Genomic DNA, 12,367 nt, shown 5'->3' on the forward strand with positions numbered 1-12,367 from the left:
TTCAAAACAATTTGTTTATTTAAAAAAGCAATAAAATAATTATGTAAAAGCAAAATATTTAAGCCTCAAGTAACTGTACAATATTTATATCTTTTCAATGAACCGATGAGTTATCTATGGTTTAAAGAATAAAACACACACACACGGTCATGTTCAAACTAAAGAAATACAATACTTTTTCAGTTATGGTTTCATTAGTGCAGAATTGAGCTCAACAACTGTTGACACAAAGTCCTTGCGAGTTGCCAAGTCTGAGGCAACGATGTTCACGCCGGATTGCTGCTTCAGCCATTTCAGGAGCTTAGGCAGACCCCTCCTAATAACGTTGGGGAAACTGTCGCAGAGACGAAGGATGTAGATGAGTATCCTATGATCTGCTGGAAGAGTCATGTTCAAACCACATACAAAGAAATCTGTGGGGAACAAGTTAAAGCTTAGCAATTATCTCAAATTATATCGTGTATAACCTGGCTGTTTAAAGCTTTTTTGTCTCTGAATAGATGTTACTTTGGATATTTACAGTCCCAAGTAATATTGTTTTTTGATCACCAAAGATGAATGTCTCGCTGTCTATAACTTATAACATGGCGTAGTTGAGAAAACTCACAATTGGAAGTCTTTTCCTTTCCCAAGGCTTCAGATATTTTTGATTTAACTTGTGCACGGTCCATGCTATTGGCGTAGTAATAAGTTATTTTTCTCCACATTTCAGGATGGTAGCTTTCTGGATAGTCATATGAAACTATGACATTTTTGCCTTGGTCCCAGCAGTTCTGCAGTGTGGGGATGCCCTGTTGTAAGATAATGAAAATCTTATTTTGAAACTATAAGCAAAGGTTACAGTAAGTACTTCAATAATGAGACTTATTTGACCTACTGATCTAAGAATAAGTGAATACATTTTTTTTAAAAAAAGAAGAAAAACTGTACACTACCGGGGGGACGAGTATGCTTCCAAACATGGTCTTAATGAAGCCGATGAGATGGTTGTGAAGTTTATCTTTAATGTTTTTCTCAAAACCATTGAAGTTTGAAAAAGCCAGGATGATGACTTCTTTAGGATGGGCCACTGTCCAAGCATGTATTTCCCTGAGAACAGTCTGAACTCAATGGGAAAATTAGCTGGCATTAGATAAAGAAATCTTCTTTATAGGGTTCCTTCATGACACAGTAAGTGAGCACATGTGTTATAAATCACATTAACTAAGGCTAATTACCAAAATAGAACAGACGCTTCATAAAGGAAATCAGTAACACCTGTGTTTACCTTTGGTCATATTTTAAAACTTGAACTAGTTTTAAAACAGCTCTTGCCTAAAGTGGATCATTTGGATTTTTATTCATGCTTAGTAAAGGTCTTCTTAAGTAAAAAAAAATCTGCTAAAAGTTCAGTTATTTTTTACGGAAGAGGATTAGGGCCACTGGGGGGGGGGGGGGGGGGGGGGCACGCCTTTTTTTCTTCTTTTCCTGAATTCTGAGAAAAAAGTCAGAATTCTGAGATTAAAGTCAGAATTCTGAATTTTTTCTCAAATTCAGACTTTTTTCTCAGATTTTTTTTCCAGTGGCTCTAATCCTCTTCCGTAATTTTTATATCAAAAAATTTGACTTTGTTTTTCTGTGCACAGCAGGGAAACTCCTAATACATATACATACAGACAGGAGTCTTATACTTTTACATGATATGCTTATTATTACCTCAACATCAGTGCTTGTGTACAGCCCATGGTAAAAGTAAAGCCTAGTGGGATGGTGGTCATTACGTTTGCGAGCGATCCTCAAGTCAAAGTAGCGAACTCCTGCTTCCAGTTGCATTGTGATGGTGTATTCCTGTGATAAAAACCAACATCAGTCAAACATTCCATTCTCTGTTTGTTACGTTCACCAATAAATTTGATAGCGGCGGGTCAGAAACTCCCCTTACCTGGGTCATTCCCCATGTTCTTACTATTCTGCGTAAGCAATAAATCCAGCTGAATCGTTTTAGATTGTCAGGCTCTATAATAGCAGAGCTGACATCCAAATCATAACTCAAAGAGTCATGGCTTCCTACGAATGAAACACACAAATGCCTTAACAATGTTGTTTTAAAATGCTGTACAGATTTGGGAGTTGTTGTTTTTTTATGGTGTATTTATGGGATTTTTTTCTCATGTAGCTCTATAGTCCTCTTTTAAATGTAATGTGCATGGGCTCAAATTGTGGTCATAAATATTTTGTACTTGTAAATCAGAATTTGTATGTGTAAAAAGAATTTGTGTGTGCGTAAAAAAAATTTGTATGTGTAAAAAGAATTTGTGTGTGCATAAAAACATTTGTGTGTGGACTTAGCCAAAAAATACAAGTGAAACTCTGCACTCAAGTTTCAAGTTACAAGTACAAATTTTGACCCTATTTTTCTTCCTTTCATCTGATTGGTTATTGTCATGTCAATCACAAATTTAACAATCCAATCAGAGAACAGAAGGGTTTGGCTGTCGCTTTTTTGAACTGCAGGTCCTTGAAGGGTATTACAGTTTGAAACTGGAAGATCTCTATATAAATATCCGATAGAAACTAGGTCCCCTAACTTTCAGTAGCTGTTGAAAGGACAAAGTTGTGGTATATCAGTGGTTAGAAATAACATTATTACGTTAAAGAATAAAGGTTAATTAAAGGTCCTTTCACATTGGATGCAGCATGTGCTGCTAATGCTAACTGCTAACTAAAAGCCAAGGATCCAAAATTTGTTGCGCTGGCTGCTGAGCTCTGTGGGGGCTCTACCTGTACTAGATGCACCTGCTCCTTGTCGTTTCTATCTCTGACTTTATGTCCTCTACAAGAGTTTCTGTTTTTTTATCTTCAAATGTTCAATAAAAACATGTATCGCTAATTCATAACGAAGAAAGCTTTGTAACTATCCCCACTAGTGAAGACTGTCATTTCCAGTACAAAATATTTATGACCACAATTTGAGCTCATAAATGTGGTCAAGAAATCCATCATGTATAGTATCATCACCAGATCAAATATTGTGCAAGTTGTAAAATCTATACAATTTTGACTGTATACATTCATTCACTTTTAGATTACAGACCATTTGGGTACAGTCTCCGCACTAGCCAAGTGCAACTACTGTATTTCTTGTAAAGAATTAACAAATTAATTAACAAATTCAGCAGAAACCACAACCTTTTTCATTAATTTTGTTTATTTTGAATTCTGAGTGAATAAATGCTACCACTAAATGCTATTGGAGGTGCCCCAAAAAATCTGCAGTGTAGATTGCAGAAAAGTATTTCTGTTAACAAAATGGTCCGATTTGACACACTGTACATGCTGTGTTTGATATCAGTTGGACACAGTTGCACTGTAAACATTTACCTGGTATGGCTAGTTTGAAGAGAGGAATTGTCCAAAGTTCAGATGGTAGTTGTGACATCCAGTCAGTGTAGTTCGCGATCTTTATATTCCCTTTCCCTTTATGTGCAGACATCTACACAAAACATTTTTAAACTTACGGGAGAGTCTCTTAGAAATTCAGTGGTTCTAGGCAACAGTGAACACATTAAGCACAAACATAAAGGTCACAAGTTTTAAGAATTAACACTTACCCTGCCAATGTCATGCACCAGCTGTAGTTTACTTCGTTATTCCTTCAGATTTGACAGTGTACACAAACTGACACAGTCAGACAATCAGAAGCTTAGCTTTGTTACTGCTCCTCAGAAGGACTTCATTGTTATGTTGTAAGAGTTCAAACGTCAGCTGTCTTACCGGTTTTGCAAGGATGCAATCCAAACAAGGAATGTTTGATCAACAAGATAGAACGCCCCAATGAAGCTTCCTCATACCCTCAGTATTCACTAGGAAAAAAAACGGCTAAAAGGCTTTCAATACACTTTTAATTCTGATATTAGTGCGGACTTCAGTAGTGGATTTCAGTCTGCACTCAAAAAAGTAAACTAAGGCACTTGTTTGATAACTTCGTTGATAAGTTTAACCGATGTCTCTAGCAATAAGATCTCTGGAAATTATTGAGAAAATAACCAAGGGCTGAAACACTTTTTTGTACTAAAATGGTTTGCAGGGTGCATATTTATCAAGTGTTACATTACATTACAAACTGTTCAGAAAAAGAGATCATTACCTGCAGGACAGACATCAGTAACAATATTTACATTTTTTTGATAGACATGCTGAAGTGACGAAGGAAGCCTGAAAAGAATCTTTAATACAAATCAGTACTCTGTCTCCTTTGGTTTTCCTGTCAGTTTGACAAATGCCGCCCAATGTTATGTCCAAATCTGAGAGATTTTTGTTTAGCTAGGCTACAGCAAGGACAAAAATATCGAAACAGCATTCACACATTATTAAATGTAATAATCCTTTTCTGTTTTTGAAATCATGCAAGCAAATTATTTCAGTAGGGCTGCTTGTAGTGAAGGCACTAGTTGTCTCAGCAGGCTGTTTATTGATCTTTATGAGAATATCTGAATTATTTTAGCTAGACAGGCAGGCAAATTGCCTGTTATTGCCATTAATTTGATCTATATATGTCTAAATATTTGCTGAACACTAAGAAAAACTATATTAGAGAGAAAACCTAGTCTTACCTAAACTATTTCTTGGAGAAGTGGCACTGTTTTTTTCTTTAGCTTCAGAGAGCTACTCCTTGAAGCTTCTGCCGCCCTCTCATTCACACACATGTTCTGTCTTGCTTCTGTTAGGGTTCAATATTGAGGAGGGGTAGAGGAGGTAATCAACTTCCATAATAACAACACTGATCCGGCCGGGTGGAGTCAAACGATGATTTTAATGACACGCGTGGGAAGACCGCCCGCTCTACGCAGACAGCGCCGATCCCCAACTTACAGAGCATAAGCAGGTGTTTTATACCTTTCAGGGCTTAAATTTACTACACCCCTAAACGTCACTCAGATACAGTTCATACATAGGTTTCAAAACCAGAATGACTTAAGACAGTTTAAAATAACATTGTCTCCATCTCCACAGCAGATGCTTCCTGTCATCTGACTTTCACTTCCCGTCTGGAAAACCAGACCCACACCCTGCAAGAAACTGTTCCTCTTTTTGCAGAGAGAGCAAGAAACTATTCCTCTTTTACAGAGACAATTTTAGAGTTACCAGCAAACATGGTTAACCTCTCACCTATAAATGAGATAAAGTCTACTGTGTGTGTCAGCATGAACTGCACTCAGTTTCAACTTGTAACCTTTTCCACCAGACAGAAGGCCAGCACATACACATTTCAGATTATAACAAGTATTCAAAAGCATTTAGGATTATAGATTCAACTCAACAGTTTAACATGGTTATAACTGCACCTGTAATACAGGCTAATTGGGTACCAATATGTTTAAACATCTGAATACAATATCAATACTGCAGATTGTATTATTAATGCAATGGTAATGATGATAATTATTAACAATAACAGCAAAATATATTTCTAATCCCTCACACTTCTATTGACTTTCATTCCTCTTCTCACCAGAGCATGCCTCCATCTCTCCAGGCTCGGCATTATGATCTTCATAATGCCGTCTGCAAACAGTATAGTTTACAGAGACTTCTGCCTGATTTCATCAGTCAACCTGTTGCTACTGTAAAGAAGAAAGGGCTCAGAGCAGATCCCTGATGTTGTCCCACACCACCTTAAATCCATGTCTCTCTGACCGAGATCACTGTCTTGTTAACACTGAAAGTCTTATACCACCCTCACATATAGTGCTTCTCTGCCACTCCTGACTTTCTTGTGCAATACCACAGTTTTGCCGTTGACACCCTATCATATGCTTTCCCTGAATAACAAAAGACTTAGTGCAACTCCTCCTGACCTTCTCTATGCTTCTCCATCAACACTCTCAAAGCTAACATCACATCTGTAGTGCTCCTTCTAGGCATGAAGCCGTACTGTTGCTCACTGATGGCCACCTCTGTTCTTAAAAAGAGAAACTAGCTGTCAACAGGGTTAAACCACTGAGGAGGAGGCCATTCTTAAAATGTATTCAAACATTAATTTCCACTCTTGTAAATTACAAAGTGAACTCATACGTAATAAATCACATCCTTACTCTTGTCTGTACACAGATTGTTCTCTGCGACAGTCTTAAGCCATCTGGTTTGACGAGTAGTTTAGCTGCCTACTGATGACATGACTCACCTTAACTTGTGCTACCGGTAGATCGTGTTTTTAGCATCCACAGCTATCAGATGTATTGTGTATTGTAGGCTACAGATTTATTGTAAAGAAAACAGGTTGGAGGAGAGATACACCGGAGCCCTATAAACACTGTTTATGGAGTAATCAAGTTAAGATAAAGTTATTCTGTTAAATGCAAGTTTTGCATAGAGGGGTTACTATTTGGGTAGCATTTTAGATAAGATGTTAGCAGCCTATAAAAGACAGATTTGAAATCTTTGTTCTATATGAACAATGACCACAAAACAGAAACAAAATATTTATTTAACTTTTTTTTTATTAGACTTTTGATGTTGCAAAGTCGACTATAACACAAAAATTTATAGGTTTTTGAAGGACTTGACTTCAGGTTGATTATCTAGCCTTGGCCAGACCCAACATATTCTGGCCTCTGTTGTAGATGGAATAATACTGTCTGAGGAAGACATCGCCCAGGGTCCACATGTTGCCACCTGTAGCACTGAAGCCTGTGATACAGCTACTATACTGAACCTAGGACAGAGATGTAACAGGAGAATTTCAAATTTCAGAAATCTGCTTCTCTTTTTGTAAAGAAGTCAGAAAATACAAATTAAATTAGGAAAGAATGCTTACCTGATAGACATAGGCAGAGTGAACTGGTTTCCATTGATGTTGAAGGTTACATCAGGCATTTGGCCAATGTTGTTGCAGTTGACAATGTACTAGTAGAAAAGGCAGTGAAGGAATAGAAAATAACCTGGTTTTAAGTAATGTAAAGTTTCCTATTTGTTGGAAATAATACTGCAGCGTGTCAGACAAGAAGATTCACATAATTCATGTCTACATGCAAAATTTGACAGCAGCCTGCTAAGTTAACCAACTATCCAAACAACAGGAAACACGGAGAGCCTGAAAACGAGCTTAAACATACGATGATTATGAGTTTTACAGACCACTGACCTCTCCATTCTGGCTACTTGCTCCCAGCCAGGCATTGATGTTGTCAATGTCGCTCTGAGGTCCAACAATCATAGAGGTTCCAGTGTCCACAATAGCCTGACAGCCGTCATTACAAGCTACAGCCTGACCATTACCAGAAACACTGTAATGGACAACACAGTATGCATGTTCTGCATGAAGGGGGCCTCAGTTTGGCTCAAACCAAAGATCTGGTTTGTCACAGCCAAACCAGCAACCTGCCAACCAAGGATGAAGCCAGTATTGAAAACCACTTAAGTACTGTATAAGGTACTTGCAACTTGAGTATTTCTATTGCATGCATTAATTTTCATTCATATTCCATTCTTTTGCTTTTTATATTATAATGACATTTTGTAGTATTACCTCTTAGGCAACTGTAGTTTCAATTTTGTAGGGATTATGATAGTTTTGTTTTTTTCATCTTTACACTTACTGTTAAACAGATTAATCTTTTATTTTCTGCTTGTTTTGAAATTCTCACCGTCACAGTGTCATATCCCAAGATGCCAGTCATGCTGCCAGTGCCATATATGATACTAAGAGGTCTGCCGTTTTGTCTGTATGTGCTGCTCTTACGAGGGTCAAACTTGGCGTGGTTGTCTAAAAACACAGTACGGTTAATGGTTAAATTCTGTACCTTGTATTACCTACGATCTCAGTGGTAAATCCATCCATTTATCCATCCACTTTTTACCACTTTTACCACTTTTTTGTGTCTGCTAGCTAAAGTTATAGCTGTTGTATTGTCAAGTGAGAGAAGAGAACAAGAGCTAACTTCACTGAGAGACGGAGAAAGGTGTAAAAAGATTGGACACAAGAGGAAGAAGAAAAGTTATATTAAGAAGTAAGAACTGCTCAGTGGCATTTGATAAACTGAAAACGTAAAACTTAAATGTCCTCATTTTTAAATCCGATATTTGATCTGTATTTTGTGAAATTATGATTTTTCAAATTGACCTCACACTGAGGTATACTAACTTTGTGCTATTTAAAGGTTGCATTAAAAAACTCTACAGCTTTGCTTGCTTTACTGTGAGGAATTTATCGTAAAGAGCAATGCTTTGGACCGATGTTCATGTTCAGAGTTAGATTACATTAAGAGTAGAAGAGATTAATTTGAATTTAAGCTAATGATTCTTAGATTTATTTCACTGAATTCCACTTTATACTGTGTGTAGTACAAAGACAGATACTATCAGTGCAGGTGACGGAGATCAGCCAGGACAACTCATGAAACATCTGCTTATATATTGATGAATTCAGTTGTATGACTCCACAAAGAGCAGTAAACCTCAGAGCAGCAGCAAGTCAGCTGATCACAGAAAATCAACTGGATTTACATCTTTACTAGAGCTGAGTTATGATTCTTTTCCCCACGCAGAGCAATTACATTTTTCAGCTGATTCCCACATTAAACCTGAGTGTAGACATTCTGTTTAGGTGTGGAGGCAAAGTCATTCTCTACAATGTAGGCAATAAAGATTCAAGCTAATTTTAAAAATTCTCCTTTTTTTTCTCTGCAAATGTTCTACATAATTGATTCAATCCGAGTACATTTATTAGAAATAAAATTTAAATTGACTACTGTGGCGGGGCGGGGCCTGCGGGCATCTGCAATCATGCCCCGCCAACTTAAATATTATACTGGGTCCTGTGGTTGTTGTTGTTGTTCTGGCAGCGGGAGAACTGCAGCTCTGGGTGTGGATGTACAGCAACCATAAAAGTGTTAATAAAGTATGCTGCAAAGCATGCACATGCACTGCCGTGGTCATTTACAACTACCGATATAATTTTATTAGATTAATAAAGCATGAGGTTCAGTTAGCTCCCACACCGGCACCAACAACAGTCAGGACCCATTCTCCAACCTGAAAATGCAGGGACTCGAAGGTTTTTACAATCAGTTTTTAGTCTTCGTGTGGAAATATATTATGTAATCATAGATTTACATACTGCAGGCTGCACTGTTGCAGTAGATGGAGGGAACCCACAGGTTAGATGAGCCAGTATCAAAGATGACTTTAAAGGACTGCTGGAGACAGACAACTGGAGATGAAGAGGAGGAGACAACACAATTACTCTCAAGACATTTGTCAAAGCTCTGTGTTCAAGCTTTAGCTGCTGTTACTCACACCAGCATCATTGGTCAGGGATTCAGGGCCCACAGCAAAGCTCCTATCAAACTTGGCCATGGGATTGTATGGGTACTTTTGCCTATACTCCTCCCATAAACCCTGTTCCTGCAAGACCTCCCTGGCACTCTTGCCCTTTTCCAGAGGGATCCTAGGAGTCATCAAAGGGAGCTAATTCCATTTTGCCCATTAGGATACATTTTTTAAAAAGTTTTTATTTAGCTGTGAACAGGTCTTTTTACACATTAACGTCCTCTTAAAACTCTCTATTTATATATCAGTATGTAGATGCTACTTTTATTTCAAGAGACCTGACACTTCAAGAGTCATATATGTAATCGTTTTAGAGAGGCATATGAACTTGGTAGGTTGTAGGAAAATTGGAAAAACAACAACAACAACAACAACAACAAAGAAAGACAGTACATGGATGAATTACTGTCTGTCTGACTTACTGGACGAGGCACTCAGACAGTGCCACCATGGGAAACACAGCAAATGCCAACTTCATTATTTCGATTCTGCCGTCAACTGCAGTAGGAAATAATGCAAATGCACTGATACTTTTAAAGTTTTATTTTTATTATCAAATATAATTCAGTTAGAATTATTTTAAAGGTAAACCAACATAAAGAGATTGTCTGTGAAAAAAACTAAAAGATGCAAAAATACAAATTTTATCACTAAGTGAACTTAATTTTGAAAGTCATGTATTTGTGTCAGAAACTACTATTATATCTATGAGCTTTTATTTCGAATGATATATTTTATTTTAAAGGTGAAACAAGGTGTAGTGTGACCTCTGTAATTCCCTTTACTTTGTTCTCCACTCTGCCCTTCTTCATAGATTGCAACTTGCCCAGAATGCTGCGGCACGCCTTTTGACTGGAACCAGAAGGTTTGCCTCTATAACTCAGTTCTTGCTGACCTGCATTGGCTTCCTATCAAATACCGCATTGAGTTTAAAATTCTGTTGCTTACCTTTAAAATCATGAACAATTCTGCGCCGTGCTACCTGTTGAACTCCTTAGTCCGTATACCCCTAGGAGAGCCCTATGATCATCAGGACAATTACTCCTAGTGCAGCCTAGGTTCTGGCCAAAGACCAGAGGTGACCGTGCTTTTGCCCTGGCTGCCCATAACCTCTGGAACAATCTTCCTGCTGCTATTCGTGCCTCTGATTCCATCCAGTCATTTAAATCACGGTTAAAAACTTACCTGTTTGAGCAAGTGTTTTCAGTTAGTTAGTGCTCATTCCCTATATTTTATTTCTATGTTATTTATCTTCTATTGATGTATCACTGTATAAATACCCCACCTTACACTTACAAATACTCAATGATTCTATCTTTTTAAATTACGCTCAGATGTTTTATTTCCTTTTCTATCTGTATTGATTGTTTAACTAGCATTTCTCACTTGTTAGTTTATTTGTCCCCTGTTATGGTCTTATATCTGTTATGTTTTAACCTTGTTGTGAAGGACTTTGATGTACCTTTGGTTTTAAATGTGCTATATAAATAAACTTGTATTGTATTCTATGTCTGTCATAGAGACAGCAAAAACATTAGTTTAAATGTCATTTAAAATTTTAAGAAGTTTTATTTTGAAAGACCATGAACTCCAGCATGGTTTACAGCCACTGTAAGTCTTGTAAAAGTTGAATGGTCCTGATAAACAGAGCAAACTAACCCCCATAAACGCTCACAGGGATCAGCTATGATGAGGTTTAGACAGGAAGAAAGATGACATCGGCACATAGGTGTGGTTGCTATGGTAATTACAGGCTGTGGCAGAAAAATTCATGAAAAAAAACAATCATAAAAATTCCGGAAAAAATCCCCAAAGATCTCAAAACACAGATTTAGTCAATAAAAAAAATCCAGAGCCTTGTGTCACGTATAAAGGTATGTCATGTATATAACGTTTGTGGGGTTTTTCTCAAAGTTGCAAGACAGCTGTGATTTTAGTGTAGGTGTGTGTTGTATTTTCACTCCTGCCCATCATGCTACATGACTGGTTCAATCTCAGTGGCACTTAGACTAAACACTACCATTTGCAACATCCATATGTAATTGATTAAAAATATATACTTTGTTTTCTGTTTTTTTTTCTGTGTACGTTTACTTAGAAACTGTGATCACACTGATCACACATAAATTATTGCAAAGCTCTGCATACCAATAATGTGAATGCTGAAAGAGCATTTGGGTCTTTGGGTTGTGGTGGAGTAAGATATTTACTAGCAAGGTGCACCTAGCAAAGTGGCTGGTTAGTGCATATTGGATTAGTACAGCAAGTAGAGGTGTGAGGAATGATCCAAACATCGATAGTACTGATACTAACGCTGGTATTAGTCTATGATTGTTACCAGTGTAACAGTTTGTTTCTTTCCCCTGTGTTCAGTATGTAACCCACTGAATTGTGCTAACTTAAAAATAAACCAATTATACTACTAAACTAAATGAAAACAGTATTTCATGTATAAAAATATCTAATTTGTGTTGAGTGTCACGTCTATTTTTTATAATAATCTATAGCACATTTAAACAGCAGATGTTATTTGACAACCAGCATCAAAATACATAAAAGGCTGAAAGGTGTTAAGTATCAGTATAGTACTTTTAAAATAATACTTTTAAAAGTTAAAAGTATCAGTATCGGTATTGGAATCTGCAGTATGACATTCATATTCATTAAAGAAGGTCATCATTCATGAGTTGATATCATTCACCCCCAAAATTTTGTTTTGGAGACACATGTTTTTCACACAACAATTACAATACCAGTTGGAAACAACTGCACTGTTATTATTTACTCAGCATAGCTAGTTTAAACAGAGGAAGATGGCATTCGTGACAATCCGCCACTGAAGCATCTATTTTCCCTTTGCCTTTTTCTGCATAGATATATAAAAAAACATTTTTAGTCTCTTATAAATTCAGTGACATTAAGCAAAAATGAACAAATTAAGCTCAGGCATAAAAGTCAAAAGTGTTTGGGAATAGCACTTACCCTGCCAAAGTAATGCTCCACTTGTAGCTTAATTCTTTATCACTTCAGATTTGAGAGTGTACATGAACTGACACAG

The 12,367-nt window shown here is 37.1% G+C and overlaps 1 protein-coding gene and 1 pseudogene across 2 annotated transcripts; both read right to left on the reverse strand.

Moving 5' to 3' along the window:
• Window positions 1-147: 147 nt before the first annotated feature.
• Window positions 148-5,900, reverse strand: LOC146513119 (PI-PLC X domain-containing protein 1-like). Its single transcript, XM_085170432.1, has 9 exons — window positions 4,593-5,900; window positions 3,754-3,842; window positions 3,591-3,657; window positions 3,361-3,472; window positions 1,922-2,046; window positions 1,696-1,827; window positions 936-1,100; window positions 608-791; window positions 148-413 (listed from the first exon to the last, which is right to left on the reverse strand). Exons 4-9 carry the CDS (start codon window positions 3,470-3,472, stop codon window positions 184-186), a joined length of 948 nt encoding a protein of 315 aa, XP_085026558.1. The 5' UTR covers window positions 3,591-3,657; window positions 3,754-3,842; window positions 4,593-5,900; the 3' UTR covers window positions 148-183.
• A 578-nt stretch (window positions 5,901-6,478) lies between these two features.
• On the reverse strand, window positions 6,479-9,787 carry LOC146513120 (pepsin A-like; annotated as a pseudogene). Its single transcript, XR_014875718.1, has 7 exons — window positions 9,732-9,787; window positions 9,277-9,427; window positions 9,098-9,224; window positions 7,626-7,744; window positions 7,124-7,359; window positions 6,793-6,885; window positions 6,479-6,694 (listed from the first exon to the last, which is right to left on the reverse strand). The product of XR_014875718.1 is annotated as a pepsin A-like (transcript).
• Between the last annotated feature and the right edge of the window lie 2,580 nt (window positions 9,788-12,367).

This window comes from Neolamprologus multifasciatus, chromosome 8, assembly GCF_963576455.1.
Source record: "Neolamprologus multifasciatus chromosome 8, fNeoMul1.2, whole genome shotgun sequence".
NCBI lineage: Eukaryota > Metazoa > Chordata > Actinopteri > Cichliformes > Cichlidae > Neolamprologus > Neolamprologus multifasciatus.

Coding starts and splice junctions, on each gene's coding strand:
- LOC146513119 (XM_085170432.1), bottom strand. CDS start 3,472: ATGTCTGCACATAAAGGGAAAGGGAATATAAAGATCGCGAACTACACT. Junction 1,828..1,921: donor GAACATGGGGAATGACCCAG/GTAAGGGGAGTT, acceptor TTTTTATCACAG/GAATACACCATCACAATGCA. Junction 792..935: donor GAAGCATACTCGTCCCCCCG/GTAGTGTACAGT, acceptor ATCTTACAACAG/GGCATCCCCACACTGCAGAA.